This window comes from Prionailurus bengalensis, chromosome E1 (genome assembly GCF_016509475.1).
Source record: "Prionailurus bengalensis isolate Pbe53 chromosome E1, Fcat_Pben_1.1_paternal_pri, whole genome shotgun sequence".
Lineage (NCBI taxonomy): Eukaryota > Metazoa > Chordata > Mammalia > Carnivora > Felidae > Prionailurus > Prionailurus bengalensis.
In genome coordinates this window covers 12,272,064-12,295,176 of record NC_057347.1, presented here as the reverse complement: position 1 = coordinate 12,295,176, position 23,113 = coordinate 12,272,064, and the positions used below count along the sequence as shown (strand labels likewise).

Genomic DNA, 23,113 nt, shown 5'->3' with positions numbered 1-23,113 from the left:
TTAAAAGTTGTATTTATTTTTAAGAGAGCTCAAGCAGGAGAGGGGCAGAGAGAGGAGACAGAGGATCTGAAGTGGGCTCTGCACTGACAGCAGAAGTGGGGCCCGTGAGATTGTGACTTGAGCCAAAGTGGGACGCTCAACCAACTGAGCCACCCAGGTGCCCCTAGACTTAACAGTTTTGAAGAACCTCCTCATTGGCTCTCTGTTGCTGAATTCCTTCAGCAGGAGGTTGTCTTGGATTAATATCCTGTTTATTTTATTTTATTTTTTTAATGTTTATTTTTGAGAGCAAGAGAGAAAGAGTGCGAGCTGGGGAGGGGCAGTGAGAGAGGGAGACAGAGAATCCAAGCAGGCTCTGCGCTGACAGTAGAGAGCCTGATGCGGGGCTCGAACTCACAAACTATGAGATCGTGACCTGAGCCGGAGTTCAACACTTAACCAACTGAGCCACCCAGGGGCCCCAGTACCCTGCTTGAATATTTGTAGTAACATTCCAGTCTGTGAGTTTCCTTTCTGTGTCCTTTAAAATAAACCTCTCCACTAGAGGGAACCGGCTTTGTTAAATAGAGCATTAAATGCCGCTGTCCGGCTGTGGGGCTGTGCCTGGTCGGTGTTCTCTCCACGTTAGGTGTGCTTGATGTCTCCATTCCACCTAGGCCCGCGGTTTCCAGCTCCCAGGCAAACATTCTGCGGTTCTCAGATGCTGCGGCCGCACATCCACCAATTCAGAGTCTCTGGACGTGGGGCCCAGAAGTTTCTATTTTTCACAAAAACCCCAAAATGATTGTGATGATCTCCTGGGTTTGGAAATGGCTGCTTTAGGAGCAACCTTTGCCTTAAGTGGTTTACGTGCTGTTCCTCTGTAGGGCCACCTTGGGGGCCCAGGACGTGGTTTGTGGGGGCACTCAGTGTGTTTTCTGACCTTCGATGCCCTTTGGATGAAAGGGCAGAGCTGTGAGAGGACGTCAAGGTGCCGTCCGCCAGGGGGTGCCCCTGAAGGTGCATGGCTGTCCCTTCTCACCTCTGCGTTTATCTCCTCTTGCTTCTAGTGGAGTCTCCACCACCATCGACCCCTTCTGGGACATCAGTTTAGACCTGCCTGGCTCTTCCACCCCGTTCTGGCCCCTGAGCCCAGGTAGCGAGGGCAGCGTGGTGAATGGGGAAAGCCACGTAGCGGGAACCACTACGCTCACGGACTGCTTGCGAAGGTAAGAAAGCCGCCCGCGCTTTTGTAGGAGAGAGTGGTCTCTCCTTGCAGGCACTTGTCTCTCCTTGCCTTGAGGCTCTTTGGGGTAGTGGTTGGTCAGAGTAAAGTCCTGATAAATTCAGGGCTACCCCAGGGCCCCAGTAGTATTTTTATTCACATGTCCTGTGTAGACAACAAGGAAAGATGTGACAGCCTGCAGGTGGCTCCCGTGGTCTGTCACCTGTTTGCACGATGACTAGAGATTTCCATTCAGCCGGCTTTGCTTGTAGCCTGTGTGTGGCACGGCTGCTTACCCCCGCTCCCCGCCCCGCCCCGTGTCCGTTAACAGGGAGCCACAGAGCAGAAGTTGAAGTTGAAGTTCCCTCACCTTCTGGGACTAACGCTCTGCACCGGAGTCTGGCCCCCCGCTGTGGCACATGGCCCTTCCTGGAGGCGATTAGCCTATTGTGGTGTTGTGTGTGTCCCTTTACCACACCACCGATTTCGACAAGTGCTGAGGTTTAGGGCAGGGTTGCTGTGAAACGTGTTAAGGTAGCTGGTGTCACCTGCAATGTTGTGGAACGGAAGCCCTTCCCACGCTTTATTTTAATTGAGTTTAGTGTTCGACAGCCTTTGTTGAATTAAAGGTTGCTGTAGATACGTTCTTGGGCGGAGGTGTTCCTTAAAAAGAGGGACAAGCTTCTTGGCATTTATCTTGCCCTGTACGTCAGCAGGCTCAAAGGCGCATGTGTAGAATTTTCAGTGCATCGGCTTTGTCACACTGATAGGTCCAGATGTAAATGGGGCATCAGACTTGTAATTTGGACAACAAGCGAATGCTCAAAGCAAAAAACCCCACCATTTTCCAAGGGAGTCTTTACAACTCCGTTGAACTTAGTTATGAATTTCAGTAAAACTGGAAGGTTGCCCACAGTGCAGAGGCAGGGAGGGAGCACTCGGCAAGCTGAGATGCACAGGGAGTGCCAGGTCGGGAGCAGGAGTGCCTCGGAGCCAGGTCCCTGCCCGAGTGGCCAAGAAGAGGCGGAGCACATCTGTCTCCAGTTTGTGTCACTTGCAAAGGATCCCTTTTCCAGTTCCGCTATGGGAGTAGATGACGAAGCCAGCGGAGGTGTTTGTAATTCCGTGGCTGCAGAGACCCTCCCTCCTGAGTCTTCAGCAAGTGCGGGCGCGGCTAGGAGGCGGTCACCCCTCTGTAGCTGGCCTGAGGGAGCGCTCACTGTGTGCCCTGAACCCTTTGCGGAGGAGGTGGACCCTCAGCGGGACCACGAAGGCCTTCCTGAGATGGGCCTGTCGCTTTTCTAGGTTTCCGTGTCCCCCTTTCTCTGGGCTCCGACTCTTTGTGTTGCTCTCAGTTCTGCTGCGTTTACGTGCTGTGTCTTCTCAGTGCGGAGGAGACGGCCTCATACCACCTCTGTGCGCCCCCGCGGCCCCTCCCGTGGCGATGGGCGTCTCGTAGACACGCGAGTGAGTGCGTGCCCGCGTATGCCAGGCCGGAGGGCTTGCGCGGCGGCAGACGGCAGAAATGGACTGTGGCGAGCTTAAGCGGGTAAAGGTACTAGGGAGTTCGCAGAATCCACAGGAAGGCTAAAGAAAAGCCTGCTCAGCAAGCGGGTGGTCTCCAGAAGAGGCTCGGCGACCAGCATCCGGAAGGTGCAGCCCGCTGCTGGGCCGGCTGCCCTCAGGTGCAGTTGAGATGCTGCTCCCTGACAGTACAAGTTCTTCCTGCACTTGCTTCTTTAGTATGATTTTTCCAGATTTTTCCAGGCCTAATGACGGGCATCCGGCTGGTCATGCCTAGGTCGTGTGCCCACCATGCAGGTGGGTGGGAAAAGCAATGACCTGGCTTTTGTGGTAAACCTCCATGAAGGGAAGACAGCCCTGCCTCCCCCCTAGGTTTGGAAATTCCCCAAACACGAGTGGAGGGTGAGCCGGATACATAATTGACAAGATCTGTGACCTGGGCTCTGTCGTCCTTCCATTCTTTACTTACGGTGAATTTGAAGCCAAATCCTCTTCGTGTCTGGCACCGTGGGACTTGTTCAGTACCTTTTCTTGGCGCTGAAGCAGGTTTGGTTGACGTATTTCGTGTCAGAAAGTTCACATAGTTTGGCAGAGATGACAGGGATTTGGGTGGGGGCAGGCATGTTTCAGCTTAGGGGCACTGCACATGGAAAGAAAAATGACAGATGATTGGGAACTTCCAGAAGAATTAAAAATGGGAAAACCTCAAAAGATGACTCTTGACTTATATGCACATTTTATTTTATTTTTTTTAATTTTTATTTTTTGAGAGAGAAGAGAGAGCATGTACAAGTGGGAGAGGGGCAGAGAGAGAGGGAGACACAGAATCTGAAGCAGGCTCCAGTCTCTGAGCTGTCAGCCCACACGGGGCTCGAACTCATGAGCTGTGAGATCATGACCTGAGCCGAAATCAGACACTTAACCGACTTAGCCGCCCAGGCACCCCCGTTGGTGCACATTGCATAAGCGTCTCATCGTGAGAAGCAGTGTGCTTATTGGTCAGTAGCTTAATCAAGAATAGGTAGTCAAGTGAATATAATTGGCATAAAGTGTGTGAATCAGATTTGAGGAGAGATGGAATGTTTCACCCGCGGTCTGACTGACAAGCCACAGAACGCGGCGTTTCGGGGAGTTGGAGCCTCTGTTACCGAGCAGAGTGTCTGGCTTTCGTTCCTTCTCTGGCGAGGATGGTGCGGGTCGGGGGCTCCATTAAGGAAGTGTTCTTTGCAGCCAGGCCTGGTAGGTTTGTTGCCCTGGGCGCTTGCTTTCCGCCGTCGATCGCCTTTCTGAATGTTTGCAGACCAGCAGAGTCTAGGCCTAATTTTAGCTGTGGGTTGGCATCGGGCTTCCAGATCTAGAAGTCAGTGTTCTTCCTCAGCGCACAGTGCTCTCTGCTCAGTAGTGACGCATGGTCTGAGTACTCGAGCCTGGGCCTGCCATCGCCAGTGCGGGCTGGACCAGCTTGTGGAGACGCTAGGGAGGCGGGTGCGGCCCCTGGGGTGGCCCTGAGCAGTCTGGTTGGGATGGGGCCAAACTGTTTTGAGTTGGAAAATTGGATCGTGGGGTGGGGTTGTGGCGATTCAGGTATATCCAAAGTCTTCACTCTAAACACAGGTGCATTCTTCTCTCCTCCAGTCAGGTATCCAGTATTCAAACTACCCTGATTGTTCTTATAAAAAACTATTTTGTGCACTTTGTTCAAATCAGGATCCCAGACTAGGACCACACATCACATTTGGTTGGTTGCTTTCACGGGTCCCTTCCCAATCCGTAGGCTTCCGCTCCCCCTTTTGTTTTCTTGCTGTTTCTGTGCCGAGAAGCTCATTTTCCACAGAATTATGCACACTCTGGATTTTGTTGGTTGCCTTTGTGGGCTAGTTCTCGCAGGTTACCGTGAACACAGATGCCTTGTTCCGTCCTTCTCCCCAGTGAGATCTAACTGCTCTCCTCAGATTTCCACTTCCTGGGCACTACATGGGGCAGGCAGGGCCAGCGTTGGTCATGAGGGGGTGTCGTCGTGCCCCTGGTGAGATCACAGAATTTCCAAAGCATAAAGAAAGATTTCCAGGCCCCGTGTGAAAACATGAATTTTATTTGTTTTTCAGCTTTAAACTTAAAAAACTTGTCATAAGTCCTATTGAAACATCCTGTTTCATGCGTTTTTCCCTCTAGTAACCACCGCCTGTGACAGAAATGCTTGCCGACTTACTTAGTGCAGCCTTTCTATTCTATGTTGTGATCTGTCTTCACCACTAGAAAATGTTCATTTCCCCATTGTTTAGATTTAACTTGTGAGAGACACATTCACATGCATTTATCTGAAATAACTGGATACCCTTTACTCTTTACCATTTCCCCCAGTGGTGACATCTTGTAAAATCAGAGTTCAAGATCACAACCACGGTACTGACATTGGTGCCCAGCCCTGCATCGCGACTCACAGCCACTCCTCCTGCCCTCCCACCGCTGCTGTCTCTTAACCCCTGGCAGCGGGAATCTGTTCTCCATTTCTGTAAATTCAGGATTCCAAGAATGTCCTGTAAATGGAACCCTAGGACGTGTAATTTTAGGGCCCCATTTACCTCCCCAGTCGTAATTCTCTGGAGATTCTTCCGGTTGTGTGGATCCATAGTTTGTCCCTCTCTGTTCCTGACTAGCAGTATTCCATGGTGTCACGTAACCTTTCGTACACTAAGGAACATCTGGGTTGCTTCTTTCGTGGTTTTTCTTTGTTTTTTGTTTTGCTATTAAAGCAGATAAAGCTGCTCAAAACATCTGTGTACAGTTTTTGTGTGAGCGTCATCTCCTTTTTCTGAAATCCAAACACCCCTAACTGTACGCACGTTTTTAAGTAGGGAAATCAGCCGATCAAAAGCGGTCGAATGATTCTTTTGTCTTTTCCTTTTCTCACCTCTCCCACCTTTTTCTCCTAAAAATACAAATGTCTCATAGATTCACGAGACCAGAGCACTTAGGAAGCAGCGCCAAGATCAAGTGTAGCGGCTGCCATAGCTACCAGGAGTCCACTAAGCAGCTCACCATGAAGAAACTGCCCATCGTAGCCTGCTTTCATCTCAAAGTAAGTTTTCCAGTGGCACACTCCGTATTTAATCCCCAGTACAACTGAGAGCCTCTTGGTCTGGTGCAGGAAGTATGTCTTGTAACTGCGGTGACTCGGGGAAGAACACTGGAGAAACCAGAGGGTGGTAAGTTGGAACTCTCTCCCCGTCTTCTGTTGCCCAGAGAGGCTTGTGGTAAACGAAAGTAATGACTTCATGATGAAAATAGGATGTGAGTTGCTCTACTGGGGGGGGGGGGGGTTAAAATTTTACTTCTCCTCCCACCCGGATTCTCCCCCCTCGACATCAGCTTTCTGTTGTCCTTTTACTTTTTAAAAGCAAACAAGACCCTTAGCATTATGGTCCAGTCCAGGGGTGGGTCAGCTTTTTCTGTAAAGGGTCAGACAGTAAATATTTTGGGTTTCACAGCCACACAGCATCTTTGTTTTCTAATCTTTGTTTTATTTTATGGCCCTTTCAAAAACAAAAAACAAAACCGGACCATTCCTGGCTTTCTAGCTGGATTTGCTGGCCCGGGTCTAGGCAGAGGAATGTCTTTGGTGAAAAGAACAGTATGTTCCTTTTTGCTCCCAGACGTTGTGGATATTCTGTTTTCTACTACCTTGCACTTTGCCGGGTTTGTCGTAGGATTACTTTTTTGTACGCTTGGAGTCGATCACTTTGGACAATCCCATCGTTTCAAGACTTCGTTTCTGAACTGTATAAATTAGATTTGTATGGATTAATATCATGTTGCTGAATCTGTTAGCTCTAGACGTGGCCGAAGGGCAGTTCAGAAAGGGAAAGCCCACTTTTGGGAGTTGCCCAGAGAGGCACCATCAGGGGAAACCCGTAGAGCTTCATCCTCTTCCTTCTCTCCCCCCACCCCCACCCCAAATTTCTGTAGCGATTTGAACACTCGGCCAAACTGAGGAGGAAGATCACCACCTACGTGTCCTTTCCCCTGGAACTGGACATGACCCCCTTCATGGCGTCCAGGTATGAAAGGGTTTGTTAAGCCGTATCCGTGATCAGGAGGGTGTGGTTCTATGGGGTCAGTGATTGGCACTGGGGTCCCGATGAGCCGGTTTAGACATTGATGTATCCACACGTGCTAAAACGGAATTGTTATCCTGATCTTGACCCAAGACACATTTTAGTTTCCTCAGATGTGCTGCTTCAGCTTTGGGTTCTCCCTAGTGATCCTCGATCAGGTTTCAGACTTGGCAGGTTGTGGAGGTGGGATCACCGCGAGAAAACAGCATGATCGCCGATGGGACTGATGTTGGCTACGGATAGACACAGTTGATTTTGCAGTTGTAGATTCCATTTCTCTCGCTTTCAAGTCTGGATATCCTAGACCCCCTCAAATCTATCCTCCAAGTAAGGGCAACCTTCCCTAATATGTTAGACATGTGTTAGTTTCCTAGGCCACTGTAACAAATTACCACAAACTTGGCCCGAGGCAGCAAGGTGTCGCCACAGCCGCTCATCCTTGGAAGCGCCTGGGGAAGACTCTGTTCCTTGCCGGGACATGGGGTCAGTTCGACCTGGGCTGGCTCTGCGCCTCGTGGCACACGCTCTGGGCGGGTCAGTTCGCCAGCCTAAGCCTCCCGTCGCCTCACCTTCACCTGGGGATAGTCTGCCCCTAGAAGGGAGAGCTGCTGGAAGACCTAGAGAGCATGTCTGGAGCGTACCTGGTGCCGCGTCTGGTGTAGGAGGCCCCGGTCGTAGTGGTACATCATTTGAGCCAGGCGTCTGCTTGGTCATTATTTCCAACGATGCTGAGTCTTGCTCCTGTTTCTTACAGCAAAGAGAGCAGGATGAACGGACAGTACCAGCAGCCAACGGATAGTCTCAATAATGACAATAAGTAAGTGGCACCTTGTGGGGTTGCCCTGGGCATCTCCAAGGTCGGGGGGGGGGGGGGGGGAGGTGCGGGACCTCCGGTAGGCCTGGCAGGGAGGGCCCCGTGGTGGCAGCCCTCCTGTTTCTTTCGGCCCCTGGCCCGCTGCCTGTCTTGCTGCCCCCCGACCCCTGTTAAAAACGCTCAAGCCCTGTTAGGAAAGGACTTTTCACAGCTGCACCATAAACCTCCCTGATGGAGGAGCCTGACCCGTCTCTCCTGGCTTCTGTGCATGCACGAGGGCCCTGCATTTCTAGAGCGAAGGCTCGGAGTCTGAATTGTAGGCCTCTTGGCCTCTACCTTCACTGGCATTGCAATAAGGTCTCTGTTCTTTTTTTTTTTTATGTCGAATTTATTTTAGAGAGAGAGAGCACAAGAGCGTGCACGAGCGGGGGCAGGGAGGAAGAGAGAGGGAGACACAGAATCCAAAGCAGGCTCCAGGCTCTGAGCTGTCAGCGTAGACCCCGACGTGGGGCTCGAACCCATGAACCAGGAGATCATGAGCTGAAAGCAGACGCTTGAGCAGCTGAGCCACCCAGGCGCCCCAAAGCCTCTGTTGTTTCCTCCACCACCCTTTTTACTGGTGGTGTGGTAGAAAGCACAAGGCAGAGCGTGGTTCCACTACCCCCAGGACGGATTGCTGTCCCCACTTCCACTAAATGTGGTTCCCGCAAAGCAGCCCGAGAGCCAAGTGGGGCTAGGCAGGCTTTCTTTCCCTCCGTGCTCCAGCTCTCATTCCTGGGGTGTTCCCGTTTAGTGTCAGGGGGCTACTGACTGCAGGCTTCTGGCCGCTTCAGACTATGTGGTTTCCGACCGTGATACCGCTGAGCTAACCACGCCCTCTCCCCACACCCTCTGTCCCCTCACTCGCTCCCACGCTAGGTACTCCCTGTTTGCGGTAGTTAACCACCAAGGGACCTTGGAGAGCGGCCACTACACCAGCTTCATCCGGCAGCACAAGGATCAGTGGTTCAAATGTGACGATGCCATCATCACCAAGGCCAGCATCGAGGACGTGCTGGACAGCGAGGGGTATGTCTGGGTAGCAGCTGACTCCCCGAGTGTGTAGCCACTCAGGGATTTTCACCGTCAGTCGCTGAAGTAATGAGGCTCGTTCTGGACAGGACGCCAGCCTGGGTCGGTCGCTGGCCAGGAGAGGATATACCTCTTGGTCACTCTGGATCGTACCTTGATTCAGACCACGCAGTCGTTTATTTTACCCACGACGTGAGCTGACACATCAGTTCTCGGGGAGCTCGTTCTTCTCTACCCATCGTATTCCTCCTCGGCCCCCCGCTTTGTTAAATCCCTATTCCTCCTAAGACTGTCAGTGGGATCCCAGCCCCAGGGGTGGGCTGGGATGAGCCACCGTGAACTCTGTGAGGCATCTGCCCTTTGTGTTTACTTGCAGCAGGGAGGCCTCTTGCTAGAATCGGTGTGGAATTTGTGTTGAGAGCACGGTTTGTGGGCCTGAGGAGGCCACCCAAAGGGGCGGGTTTGGACTAGACGCCGTTGCGGGGTCTCACCCAGAGAAGCGGGAGGCAGGACTGATGGGGCTCACGACTTGCCGGTGGGCCGGTGGGAGGATGGGCTTGGGGCTCCAGCGTTAGGCGGGGGCAAGGACCCTTCCCCTTGGGAACTAAGACTCAAAACGCAGCCAAGCAAGCAGTCAGACTGGCCGCGTGTGCCAAGGCCACCGTGCAAGGCCAGTGGCAGGTGGCGGGGGGTGGTTTTGTTTTCCCTTCTCGTGAGTTACAACATAAGCTTGCTTTCGTCTCCGCCTCCCCAGGTACCTGCTGTTCTACCACAAACAGTTCCTGGAATACGAGTAGCCTTATCTGCGGCCGGACGGGAGAGATGAGGGCGATGAGTTGGCAGAGCCTCACAGAACGGTCCCCGTCCTCCCCGACTGCATGACGCCACCTCCCCCCACGGAAGTGCCCCCAAGAGCGCCGGCTTCCTCCGTGGCCTGGGCCCAGCGGCGGCCCGGGTCGGTGCCTGGGGGGTCGTGGCGTTCGCTGCGCTCGGAAGGAGGCCCCGGGGACCGCGCCACGGAAGCATTTAAAGGCGGGTGTGCTCTGCGTGGGCGGGGGCAGAGTGGACGCGTCCCTGGTGTCTCCTGTGCTCCTCAAGAAAATGTGCGGGGGCCGGGGTGGGGGGGGGGGTCCATTTTTAAATCATGGGTCCATTAAAGCAGGAAAGTAGAGGAGCCAAAGACACTGCGTGAGGACAAAGGACTTTGCAAGTACCTTTCTCTCTGTGAGTTTAGTATTAAATATATATATAGTGTGGAACTCTTAGCCGCCGTCTTGTCAGCAGATACAGAGAACCCCCCCCCCCCCCCCCCCGAGCCTGTGGAACCGAAGACACTCCCTGGGGTCTCCAGGCACATCTGTTCCGCAGATAACTTAGCATCAAACTGCATGTGGAAGCGTCAGCCCAGGTGTTCTCTCTTGGTTTTTTTTTTTTTTTCTTTTTAGAAATAGGCACTTTCTAATCCTCCCTCCCCTTTTCTCTCTTTTTCCACGATGGTGACTTTCATAAACGTAATGGTAGTAACGTGAATGAATTACTGAATTTATACCGAAGTTGAGGTCGTTTTCCTTTATTCTCTCGAGAGTGAATCTTGCTTCTGAATCGGGGCCGATTTTGTTGCTTCCCCTCCGCCCTTCCCTCCGGAAGTGTCCGTGTCCTGGTTTTAACCAGGCAGACGCAGCAGAGGAGAATCAGGCTGCAGCTAAGCGTCTCTGTCATATTAATCTTTTGAGTAAATGAAGTGTTTTCAGTGGTTTCTTCGTTTCCCTTCCTCATACTTTGTCCTGTCGCCGCTTGGCGGCTCCCGTGGGGGACTGAAGCGGGAGTGGCCCCCGGTGGGGCCTGCTCTCATTGCCGTGTGCCTCTGCTCTGCATTTGGTGTAGTTTGAATGGTAGCAGGGAGAAAATGGCTTTGTGATCCAGCTGGTGGGGAGAGGGAGGAGCCGCTTGAGGAGATGGAAACACTTTGCATTGTTCCTTGTAAGATACCTTGCATGCATCTGTCTGTCCAAACCCAAGCTTAGATTGTCCGCTTCTGAGAACTTACCAACCCAGAGATGTGGGGGAGGAAATGCTGCTTTAGCATATGATTCGTGCAACAAGCAGTGCTTGTCCCGGGAGCCTGGTCTGCATCTGAACTGTGGAATGTTCTTTCCTGGAGAGGAGGAGAATCCTGTTTCAGGCTCGGCACGCCGTTTCGTAAAGAGCCAGGTGGTAAATATTTCAGGCTTTGTGGGCCAAGTGGTCTCTGCCATAGGTAATACATAAAGACGTGAGCGTGGCTGCGTTCCAGGAAACCTTCCCGTGGACGCTGAAATTGGACAGTTTTCACATGTCATGAAATTTTTTTTCCTGCTACATAAAAATGCACAAACTGTTCTTAGCCGGCAGGCCGTGCGGAAACAGCGGACCACATCTGGCTCATTAGCCTAGTCAATTTAGGAAGTGGTAGCAGCAGCAGGAGTGGAGTAGTTACTGCTCAGCGTGGAAGACGCTAGAATACGTGAAACAGCAGTCATCTGCTGCAGCAGCATCACACGTGACGAACTCCCTAGTGATGCAGTTTTTAAAGCACTTGCTCAGTTCATTCTCATTTTAGGAATAAGTGTTTGAAGATAGCAGGCATCATCAGAAATACGGATGGGTGCAGATTTCCAGAAATGGCCACGTGTGCTGAGTCTGTGTGTGTGTGTGTGTGTGTGTGTGTGTGTGTGTGTGAGTGTGTGTGAGAGAGAGAGAGAGAGAGAGAGAGAGAGGCCGGCTGTGTTGTGAAGATGTCTTTTGGGGAGAGCCGTTGCCCGTTAATAAGGAGCACCCTGGGAGAAGAGCTGACTCGGCCTGCAGAGTTCTGAGCCATGTGCTTTGCTGCCTTCTGGCCTGGCTTTACTGGATTGTTCTGGGTTTTCTGGCAGGTTCCCTGTGGTCTGGCCAGCCCTGCTTCCCCATCTGTCGCTGCTCGTGTTCAGGAGCTCGGCTGCTCCAAGCACAGGAGGACTGGGGACAGACAGGCCACGTTAATCTTTTGTAGACATCAAATGCTTATACCCAAATGAATCCTCTGCCTTCCCTTTGGCCCTGGTGCTCTCTGCCTGTGCCGGGAAGCCCCCCTGTGGCAGGAAGAACTGGCCAAGCTGTTACCGCAGGGGTTGCCCTCTCCCCGTGCTGCCAGCAGGGCATCCTGCCGTCGGCGTTTTCGTGTGAATGTGCCACGTTAGGAACAAAACCCTCCGTGACGGACCTGGGAATTTTTCCTTTTGCTCCCGATCCAGCTGTGAAAGTCCAGAAAATGGCTTTCTCATTTCCTAGTAACCACCCCTGTATAGGTGTTCAGGTCATTACCAAGTGCGTCTGACACTAAGGGATCACTGGGTGACCTCCCCCCCCCCCCCCCGCGCCCCCACCAGTGTTTTTAAAACACCCTGCCTTTCTGAGATGTTGGCAATCATTTCCATGCTCCACGGTGAGACCAGCTTTCCATCTTCAGAGTCTGCTGTGCGTTCTGAGCAGTGTCCGGGCCGGGGCAGCGGGGCAGGCGGCCCGAGCGGCCGGGCCTCTGCTGCAGGGCGAAGGACAGTCTGAGGTCTCCTTTCTGCGGCAGCGCCCCCGCCCCCACGACACGTCGCCCCGTGCTGTTGTAGTTTGGCTTGGTGTGTCTGCTCTCACCGGGTAAAATGGCCATTCTTTTGACGATTCAAGCGACTGTTTCATTTACTATAACCTTGAAAACGAAAATCGTGAGAAAAAGATTCCAATGATCGTGCTGTGGATTTTATTACCAAGATGTTTACACCCCCCTCTTACCGGTCATTTTAAGGAACTGTCGACCCTTCTACCTTAATGGCTTGTAGTCTTTCCTATGTCATAATAAAGCTACATTTTCTTCCGAAATCTGGCCAGCTCTTCTGTTCCTAATGACGGCAGCTGAAAAGGGCGGTGGATGAGTGGCCACACTGTGTGGATGCCTGGGCACACTTTGTCATGACGGGAACCACGCCAAGGTTCGCGGCCAGACCTCGTGCTTGGTTTGGACCAGTCTAGCGACTGCTCTGAGTGTGGGGGAGTCCACACGCCCCACGTTTCCTCATGTCCTGTGATGGGCTCACTGCTCTTTGGCCCCCTCCTCTTGTGGGGACATATCCATGGACTCAGGACAACCGTGGGCTTTCAGGAGCTTCTTTAAATGCAGGAATCCTTACCAGGGTTCGACGACAGGATCCGGGACGTGGTATAACGATACGTGTGGTTTTGCAGTCAGCTCCCCAAAGGAGAAAATAGCGTGTAGAAATAAGGAGAAAATGTGTCCAGTTTGCACTGCCCTTGATTCTGTAATTGGTACAGGACTGTAGTTGACATTCGTGACATCCTTCTTCCCCTCCAACCTCCCCACTTCCCTTGTCCTCAGAACCTCCCCCAGCTGGTTATTACCTGGTTGACCCAGACCTTCATGGCGGAATTGTTCTTTTTTAGAGACCTTGCTGCAAGTTCCTTTACTTCCCTTACATGCAAATACCAAGAGATGCCAGAGAATCACTCTGGGTCCTAGGCACTCTCTTCAAATGAACTGGAACCAGCGTTGTGACCCTCAGGGGAAGTTTATCCCCCTTAAGGTCTAAGACCATCAAACCAGCAACGCCCAAACTTTCCTGGCCTAGAATAAAAAGATTCTGTAATTGGGTTCTTAAGTATAAGACTGGAAAGTGTCAACCCCACTCCACCTTATCCTCAGACCCCTGTATTCTGGCTGCAGTGAGGGGACGGGGTGGGGGTGGGGGGCGTCTGCAGTGGATAATAGCCTCTGGTTAAATGCATAAAAGTCAAGGAGCAGTCGTTAGCTTGGTGAGCCTTGGGCAGTGCAAGTTTAAGATGTTGAGCCTATTCTAGTCCCCACCCGTCTTGATGGCCACTTAGTTCATGGGTCCATCCAGCAAGCATGGTGACTGGGGAAGGGCCCTGACTGCATTTACAAGGCAGGCCATTTTGTCCCCCTGATCATTAATAGCCTCCCCTATAGGGATTTTCTGGCAGGCCCACATGGATACACACATCCTCACAGCCTGTACCCATTTTGAGAGGCCTGTCCCCAACCAGACCTCGTCACTAATCTTTGAATCGTGCTCCAGATGCTTGACCATCCAGCCAAGCTGTTAGCAATTCACCACAAGTCCATGTAGATCAGTACTTTTGGCCCCATCTCATTCCAGACAAGGCGGGTAACTAGATGTACGGCTCAGAGTTCCCCTCGGAGGACTTTCCTTCGTCACCGTCCTTAAGTGTCCTCAGTCATCTGGCCACAAAAAACGATGCCACGCAGCAGGTGTCCGCTGAAAGTCTGAGACACCTACTCCTGCAGTTTACCTTCCGGACATGCCCACGCTCACCCTTTGACGCGCCATTTCTGCCAGACGGTGGATGGCTGCTGCGCACGCCCCGCCTTAAGGCCGAACGGGTCAGACAACACTCCTTTCGTTATGGGAGGTCCAGGCTGCATGGTCAACTGGCGTCCTGTGATTACTTGCCCGGTCTGCTGCGTCTAAGGAACAAGCAGAAGCTGTTTCTAGAAAGCGCGTATATCTGCAGAGGAGGACATAGATTGGAGTTGCTCTGAAATCCTGGAGCTCTATGCTGTTTCTCTCCTATTGGTCCTTGCTGGAGTGTCCATAAAGCATCCTTATTTGCCAGGGACACTTTAAGTATCCTTGGATCTTCTGGATCATAAGATTGGAGTGGTAGCACAACATGTGTGACAGCCTGAACTTAGGTCCTACTTGACACTGGGAGCCACATGGAGCCTCTGTAGGCGGATCGAGTTAACACACTCGGATGCGGTGTAAGCTGCCTCCAACACCCAACACCTGTCAGCCATTGTTTTTGCACAGTAGGTGGTGCGAGTGGAGGCAATTTGTCCTTCACCTTGAGGAGGCTATCTTGATAGGCTTCAGACTGCTGAACCCCCAGAAACTTCATTGAGTTGGGGGCCCCTGAGTGTTGGGGAGCGTCTTTCTCATGCTTTAGTTCCCTTGCCTTACTAAAGCTCTATAGAATTTACTGCCTCCTGCTTATCAGATGCGGTCAGCAAAATGTCATCAATATGGTGGACCAGAGCAATGAATTCTGGAACAAGGTGGTCAGTGTGTATGTAGACTCTTGGAGCAGAAAGCTGAATTAATGTGGCCCCAAGTGTATACCACGAAGGTATGCTGTTGGCCCTGACAAGTAAAAGCAGACTGCCTTGGTGGTCCTTACAAATGGGTGTGGGAGAAACATGCATTAACCAGGTCAGTGGATGCATAGTTAGTGCCGGGCGCCCTGTTGGTTTGCTCCAGGAAAGCTGTCACTACCTCTGTGACAGCAGCTGCAGTTGGACAGGACCGGATTAGGTTTATAGTAGTCTGCCATTGTTCTCTGACATCTTCGGCACAGGCCGTGCAGGGGATTGAAGTGGGAATGTGATAGGTATTACCACTGCTGCGTCTTTTAATTCTTTGATGGGACGTTACCGTTGGAAATCCCCCCACGACTACATACTGCTTCCTGGTTCATGGTCCTGCTGGGGAGGTGAAGTTCCAGGAATCTCCACATAATCCTTCCAACCACAGTAGCCCTCGTGTAGCAGATAAAAAGTCAATACAGGGGTCCTGCTAGTGGCCAAGGATGCACACACTTGGGAACTGGGGAATTAACCACAGAGTGGACGGAACAGATTTCCATTAAAAAAAACATTGTGTGTACAATTTCTGGACAGACTCTCTGAGAACCAGTACATGTTTCCCTGTGCTCTCTTTCCCCCTCTGCCTCCACTGGCAGTGTTCGGTTAAGGAGTGTCCATCAACCAGAATGTCCTGGATAAAGAATGACATGGAGGAGAACCTGTAGGTGGCTGGACGGACAGGTTACGTGAGCAAAAAATACTGGTTAAAAAAAAAAAAAAGCTATTGTCTTGGGCTGCATCGATAAAAGAATGATATGTAGAAATGCGGATGGGCCAGATCTAGTCTTTTCGTATCCACAGCACTTAACATAGTGCCTGGTCCGTAATATTCGTGGACTCTCCTACTCAGCCTGGGACTCCGGTCCCAAAAGAATATCTCAAGTGGAATATGACGCTGAGCAAAAAGGGGCCAGGTCCTGTCCCCAAGGAACTTACGGGAAGGGAAGTAAGCACTGACATAGTATCTGTGAGACATGCGGACGAACTCAGGTGACTGTGCTCTGGAAACCTTACAGGGCGCTTGGGAGCCTAGCTGAGGAAGTGACATTCAGCAGGACAGGGCAATGGTACGGGTGAGCTGGGTCTGTTGATTAGAGGGCAGTTACTAGAGCCACTAACAAGCAGCTCTCCAGAGGAGGAACCGAGTGCTTCAGGCCTGGGGGTCCTGGGACGTGCACCACAGTGCCCATCATGCTCAGTGACATCTCTGACTCCTGGGACTCTCAGATTCGTGCATTAGTACAGGCACACGGTCCCATCCCGCGGCAGGCACGATGGCCAGTGGAATCCAGAGCAGACCCGAAGCATCAACCTGGACCAATTTCACAGGGCAGGACGGTTTGCTCCCTGGCTCTCTCCGGGTCCCCGGCTCCCCCCCCCCCCCCCCCAGCTCTGCCAGTGAGGGAGGCGTACTCCGCCTTTTCCATGGGAAGAAATGTATCCGCCTGAAACCTTGTGCACTTTATCCCAATGTGGGGGCCGTCTAAGTTTGAAACCAATACGCTTCATGCCACAAATTTGTTTTTGTTGTTGTTGTTTAAAATTTTTAAATGTTTATTTTTGAGAGAGAGAGACAGAGTGCGAGCAGGGGAGGGGTGGGAGGGGGCTGGACACAGAATCTGAAGCAGGCTCCAGCTCCTGAGCTGGGAGCACAGAGCCTAACACGGGGCTCGAACCCATGAACCGTGAGCTCATGACCTGAGCCGAAGTCGGACGCTTAACTGACTGAGCCACCCAGGCGCCCCTTCATGCCACAAATTTGTAAAGACTAACACGGACCAAGGAGAGCTCCCCGAGACCCCCTCCATCCTGTCTCGGTCTGCTTCCAGGAAGAGCGGTTCGGTGTAGCAGGAAAGACTCTTCTCAGGGGACAAGAGATGACCCCTCTAGTTGGGGCTCCGTGCTCTCTGGCAGTGCCTCCTGAGGCTCGAGACTCTCTTGAGGAAGAAGAGGCAGAGCTTAAAACGGGTGGTCGGGAATCTCCCTCCCAACCCTGACGTTGGATGAGTCTAAAGATTTTTTTCTCCCTGCTTCTCCTGGTGGTGAAACCAGTCACCAATGGATGTAAATGCTGGTAGCTAAGAGAGGAAGAGGAAGGGTAAATAAGTTGCCTCTGTAGGATGTTCAAACTAGAAATGACTTCAGCAATGATCACGTTGGGCTCCTGAATTCATTCATTTGGCAACTGTTTGACACCCTCAGGGCTCGGACTGTTCTGGACACTAGGAAGTGAGAGGCCACAGTCCCGCTCTCATGGAGCGTCTGGTCTGATGGGGACACATATGTGTCAGGCTGCGTAGAAGAGACAGGCTCGGGGGCGAGAGCGGGACAGCAGTGGGCATGCTGTTGGCACAGGTGGTCAAACGGCTGTCCCATTAGACGACCTCGGGGCAGGGACCTGAATGGAGACTGAGCACAGGCTCTCAGAGGTAGAACGTTCCTGGCAAAAGGAACAGCGTGTCCTCAAAGATGGGTAAACTGAGGCTCAGAGGGACACACCTTAGCGAGCTCCCTGCGGTCTCCCGTTGAATCCTGCTCACACTGGCGGTTTCCCCTTGATTCCAAAAGCTGAGTCTCGAGGGCTTGCAGGAAGCACGTTGTGTGACCACTGCACCTCTGGCCGATGTTGTGACCTGGTTCTCACCAGGAGCCGGTGGAAAAATTCCTCCTGGTCTCCAGCCAGGATGGTTCATGCTTTCCACACCAGCGGGTTCGTGTGGTTTCCCTGCCCTGTGTCAGGGGCACGCTCTGCGTGCTAAGATATAGAAGTTCCAGCTTCCCTAATATTCTACATTGTAATTTGAACCCTCTCTGTAGTATATTCCAGTGATTAAGAGGCAGACTGTGGAGCCAGACCGCCTGAGCCTGAATCCTGATTCTGGGTACCTTTGGGTAACCATAAGCCTCCCCTATAAAATGGGGACACTAGTAGCATCCTCTCACAGGATTGTTCTATGGAAAACAATTGTACCCTGCTTAGGAAAACTGCTTGGCATGTAGTAAGAACTCTATAAATATTTCTGTAAAGCCCCAAGCCCGAGAGCAAAGCTCGGGGCTGTTTGGGATCATAACAAGCACAGATGCCCCTTTCCTGGGACACGTTTTGGGATTTTCCTTTGATTAGTCTATAAATGAGAGAGTGTCAACAAAAATTAGGAAGGAGAAGCAGGGTGTTTTGCGAGGCAGAGATGTGGGACCTGTCCTGTTGGAAAGAGACCGAATGTCAGGCTGGTGGGTGACAGGGCCCGTTTTAGGACCAGGCCACTTGGTTCTCCACCTGGAACCACCTGGGAGCCTACAAAGCCTCTTGAGGCCTGCCCCCCAACTCCGGATAATCTTATTTAATTGGTCTGAGGTGTGGCCCAGGCCTCGGGAAGTTTTACAGATTCCCCGCCCCGGGATTCTAATGCTCAGCTAAGGCTGAGAGCCGTCGGCCCGGTAGCCCCAGTAAAATATCAGGAGCCAGAGAAGGACAGCTGGAGGAAGTCTCTCCCTTCCCTGTCTCCTCTGTTCCAAGATCGTATCTGGGAGATTTTTGAAATTTGGGGAAATCAGGGAGAAGGGAAACTGTGGAGGGAAAGAGCCTCTGAGAAGGTGGCGTTTGAGCTGAGGCTTGCACGATAGGAGCACCCCTTCCAACCCGAGTGAAGATGCAGGGAAGGGCATTCCTGGGAGAGGGAACAGCAAAGGCCAAGGCCTCAGGGCAGGCCTTCGGAAAGGAAAACCTCTCTGAGGACGAGGGCGAGTGGGGCTGGAGGCTCATTGGTGCCATGGAGTGTGATAGGAGCGGAGTTTGAGAGGAGGCCAGGGCACGTGGGGCTCAAAGTCCCTTGGAAGAGGCTGAGCTTTGGTTCTGTGTGGAGAACCCACTGGAGGGGTTTAAGCCGTGAAAAGACAGGATGTAAGTGATATTTTTAACAGATCTCCCTGGCCTCCAGTGGCACCTAGGAAGTAGGAAGCCAGAGAGATGACCACTCTTCCCTAAGTGATAATAAAGCTGGGTAACCCCCCAAACCGTGTCTTCTCTGAGCCCATCTGTGAGCTGCAGCCACAGGGAAACCAAGTAGCCTGAAGTCTAAGGGAGGCAGGTGCCTCCAAGGAGAGCGGGGACATGAATGGCGGCCACAGGGAAGAAGGCAGAGCCGCCACGCGAGTGGGCAAGAGGAGTCCTTCCAATGCTTTAAAGAATTGCCGAAGGCTGAGTATGGATTAGCATGAGAGCGTAGAACTTCTGGAAACTGCAAACAAGGGTCGTCAGCACCCACTTGCAGGTTCTTGTCCATGGACTTCAAGCCCATCGCGGGCGGTAGGAAGGGACATACCCTCTACTGCGGCTGGGCAGGAAGCTGTCATGGGCCCGACTCATGGGAGGGGGTTCCATTCCTAGGGGGAGGGAGGGATCACCGGACAAGGCTGATTCCCCCAGCGCAGGAACGTGGCCTGCCCGCCACTGAGATGGAACAGGACCGCAGGCAGCTCCCGCCTCTGCCTAGGCTGGCAAGCACCAAGTAGGGTAGTCTACCCCGACGGAAGGCCAAGAATGGAGATAGACCCTCTTTAGGCAGAGGCACTCAGGGAAGGGGTAGAGCCAAGGGTGTAGCAGGAATATTGCAAACCCGGCCACCCTCTGCCACCAAGAACACGGCAACGCCAGAGGAACTTGAAGCCAGTGAGGCGCAGAAGGTGACCTAACACCAACCAACCCTGATCCAGCTCAGCTCACGACGTGGGCGACTCACCCCCTCCCACTGACAGCCTGGCAGGAGAAAAGGCGTGCCCGTTTCCGGGCACATTCTTACTTCAGTCTGCCCACCGCCCTGCACAGATCTGGAGTTCATTAAAAATATTACAAGACACGCCAGACAGCAGGGAAAAACAACCCACTGCCCAGAAGCAGATCACTCCGCAGAGCCAGACTCAGGTGATCTAGGTGTTGACAGTATTAGGCTGGAATTTTTAAATAATTAAAAGATTAATAAGCTGAAGCCTCCCATGGAAAATGTAGAATACATGCCTGAAGAGATGGGGGAACTTCAGCAGGGAGTTGCAGCCTATAAGGAAGAGTCCCATGGAAACTGGAAGAAAAACCCACGTAAATCAGATGAAGGCTCGTCAGTAAGCTCAACACCGCTGACGGAAGAAGCAGTGAGCTTGAAGGTCAATAGAAATGACCAAAACTGAAACACAAAGAGAAGAAAGAATGGAAAGAAAAAAAAAACAAACAATAGGGCACCAGAGCTGTGATGATATCAAACAGCTGGAAGAGATAATGAATGGCATATATCTATATCTATATCTATATCTATATCTATATCTATCTCCTAATAATGAAAGACATCAAACTACAGATCAAGAAGTCTCAGAGAACCCCAAGCAGGATAAGTGAAAAACCTACCCCCCCCCCAAAAAAAACCCTCCTAGACACAACGTATTCTAACTGCTACAAAGGTAGGAGAAAGAGAGAAAATTGAGGACACAGCTTACAGAGGAACAGAGATAGGAATCCAAGCAGCTGTCTTGTCAGAAACTATGCCAACCAGGGATAATAATGTCTTTAAAATACTCAAAGGAAAGAACTGGCAAGCCCCAAGTCCATACCCAGAGAAAAAACATCTTTCACAAACGCAAGAGAGATAAAGACTTGTTCAAACAGACACAAATGGAGAGAATTCATCTCCTGCAGACTTGCAGCACAAGAACTAAAGGAAATTCTTCAGACGAAGGAACGTGTTAACAGACTTGGATCTACACCAAACAGTGAGGATTTCCAGAGAGTAAGGTAAATATAAAGGGCATTGTTTTTCTTACTTGTAGAAAATGTTTACTTTTTAGAGAGAGACAGAGAGACAGAGAGAGAGAGAGACAGAGAGCATGCGAGCAGGCGAAGGGCACAGAGAGACAGGGGACAGAGGACCCAAAGTGGGCCCTGCCCTGACAGCAGAGAACCCGATTCAGGGCTCAAACTCACAAACCATGAAATCATGAGCTGAGCCAAGTCGGAAGGAAGACTGAGCCACCCACATGCCCCTCGTTTTTCTTCTTTTTAATCACTCTGAAAGGTACTGACTTTCTAAAGCAAAAATAGTGGTGTTTGAAGAGTTGATCGAACACGGGCGCCAGGGTGGCTCAGATGGTGAAGTGCCCGACTTCAGCTCAGGTCATGATCCCACGGTTCGTGGGTTTGAGCCCCAGGTCGGGTTGTGTGCTGACAGCTCAGAGCCTGGATGGAGCCTGTTCGAATTCTGTGTCTCCCTCTCTCTCTGTCCCTCCCCTGCTCATGCTCTCTCTCTCTCTCAAAAATAAATAAACGTTAAAACAATTAAACATTAAACATTAAATTAAATTTTAAATTAAAATTTAAAACATTAAACTGTTAAAAATTAAAATTTTTAATTTTTCAAGAATGTCTTAAAAAAATTCGAAGTCAACTTGCCTGTCAAGGGATATGAAGCAGAGGTGGATTTGGGGAGGGCCTGGGTGATGGGCTGACTTGTGTCCCCCAAATTCATGTGTTGAAGCCCTAAACCCCAGGTCTCCAGAACGTGACCTTATTTGGAGCTAGAGTCTTTTTTTTTTTTTTAATTTTTTTTTCAACATTTATTTATTTTTGGGACAGAGAGAGACAGAGCATGAATGGGGGAGGCGCAGAGAGAGAGGGAGACACAGAATCGGAAACAGGCTCCAGGCTCTGAGCCATCAGCCCAGAGCCCGACGCGGGGCTCGAACTCACGGACCACGAGATCGTGACCTGGCTGAAGTCGGACGCTTAACCGACTGCGCCACCCAGGCGCCCCTAGAGCTAGAGTCTTAACAGAGGGGATCAAGTTGAATGAGACCTGAGGGCGGGTCCCGATCCCGTAGGACTGGTGTCCTCATAAAAAGGAAAGAATTTGGACACAGACACACATGGGGGAGCCCGGGCCGAACAGAGGGTCCTTCCCTCACGGGCCTCCGGAGGACTCTCCGAAGGAAGCAGACACCTTGACGGCAGATGTCACACCTCAAGAAGTGGGGGACACCACCCAGCGCGTCCTACTTTGTTCGAAGAGCCCTGGGAAGCGGATACGGCCTGTAGCGCATTGGGGGAAGCATCAGGCTTCCCGTCTACACTTCCCAAAGCGTGTTATGTGAACCTCACAGTTGTGCCAGGTAATTTGGAGTGGCACAGGATGAATTACTTTGATTTACAGAACCATGTATTTGTCTTACTGGGTAAATGCTTCTAAGAACAGTTATGCCTTTTAAGGGCGACTAAAATGCGGGTTTCGATGCTACTCAACATATAAAATACAGTAAAACCTTGGTTTGCGAGCATAACTCGTTCCGGAAACATGCGTGTACCCAAATCGTTTGCATATCAGGGCGAATTCCAAGAACCGTTGGCTCAGGTGTGATCATGTGACGTTCGGCGTCACGTGCTACCCGTAAGGCAAGACGGCGGTCGTTTACCAGGTTAAAATTTATTAGACATGTTTGCTCGTCTTGCGGGACCCTGGCAGAATTTCCTCGCGATCCAAGGTTTTACTTCTCGGTAACATCTAACACTTGTGGATGTTCAGGTATTATTGCTTATTATCAGTCAGAATGCAGGAAATGCAGCGTGAGGTCAGAGTCGGTCTAGAAGAAAAGGTGAGTTGATGTAAAGAAGAATATTAAGCCACGAACAGTGCAGCTTGGTGGCCAGATGGGGCCAAAGATGGGTGCCAACGAGAAAGCTCCTGCTGACGTCCGGGCAATTAGCCTGGGGCTTTCAGAGCAGCTCAGCACTGGGCTCAGCCTGTGCCTTCCCCACCACACACACACACACACACACACACACTGCACTGTTCTTTGCTGTGCCTAAGGAGGCACGGTGGTGGGGAATTTGTTTAATAAAACAAATGTAAAGAGCCCAGGCCTCTGGTGGGAGGCACGCCTCCTTCAGGCCATTTAGGGTTCCCCTCTCTCTGGCTTCCCCTCTTGAACGAAAAGGCACAACACAGTCCCAGCGTGTACCCGCTCCCCCACCCACTTCCCACCCAGCACACGTCAACGAGCTCGAGCTCGGTCGTGAGCCTGGTGGGACCGTCAGCTTGCAGGTCCTCAGAAACCAGGCGGACCCCTTGTGGTGGCAGCGGGAAGGGTGAGACGTCCAGAGTCATCATAGGGGAGACACGACGGAAACCAGAGAAAGGGAG

At 51.7% G+C, this 23,113-nt stretch overlaps 1 protein-coding gene across 1 annotated transcript in view; it reads left to right on the top strand.

Annotated features, from left to right (window-relative positions):
• The window catches only part of USP22 (ubiquitin specific peptidase 22), a 43,072-nt gene extending 32,590 nt beyond the window's left edge, over positions 1 to 10,482 (top strand). The window contains exons 8-13 of the mRNA XM_043583355.1: positions 1,050 to 1,208; positions 5,681 to 5,807; positions 6,695 to 6,786; positions 7,598 to 7,660; positions 8,576 to 8,725; positions 9,483 to 10,482. Of these exons, the coding sequence (XP_043439290.1) occupies positions 1,050 to 1,208; positions 5,681 to 5,807; positions 6,695 to 6,786; positions 7,598 to 7,660; positions 8,576 to 8,725; positions 9,483 to 9,525 (634 nt within the window). The 3' untranslated portion in view covers positions 9,526 to 10,482. The remainder of the gene's footprint in view (positions 1 to 1,049; positions 1,209 to 5,680; positions 5,808 to 6,694; positions 6,787 to 7,597; positions 7,661 to 8,575; positions 8,726 to 9,482) is intronic.
• The last annotated feature ends 12,631 nt before the right edge of the window (positions 10,483 to 23,113 follow it).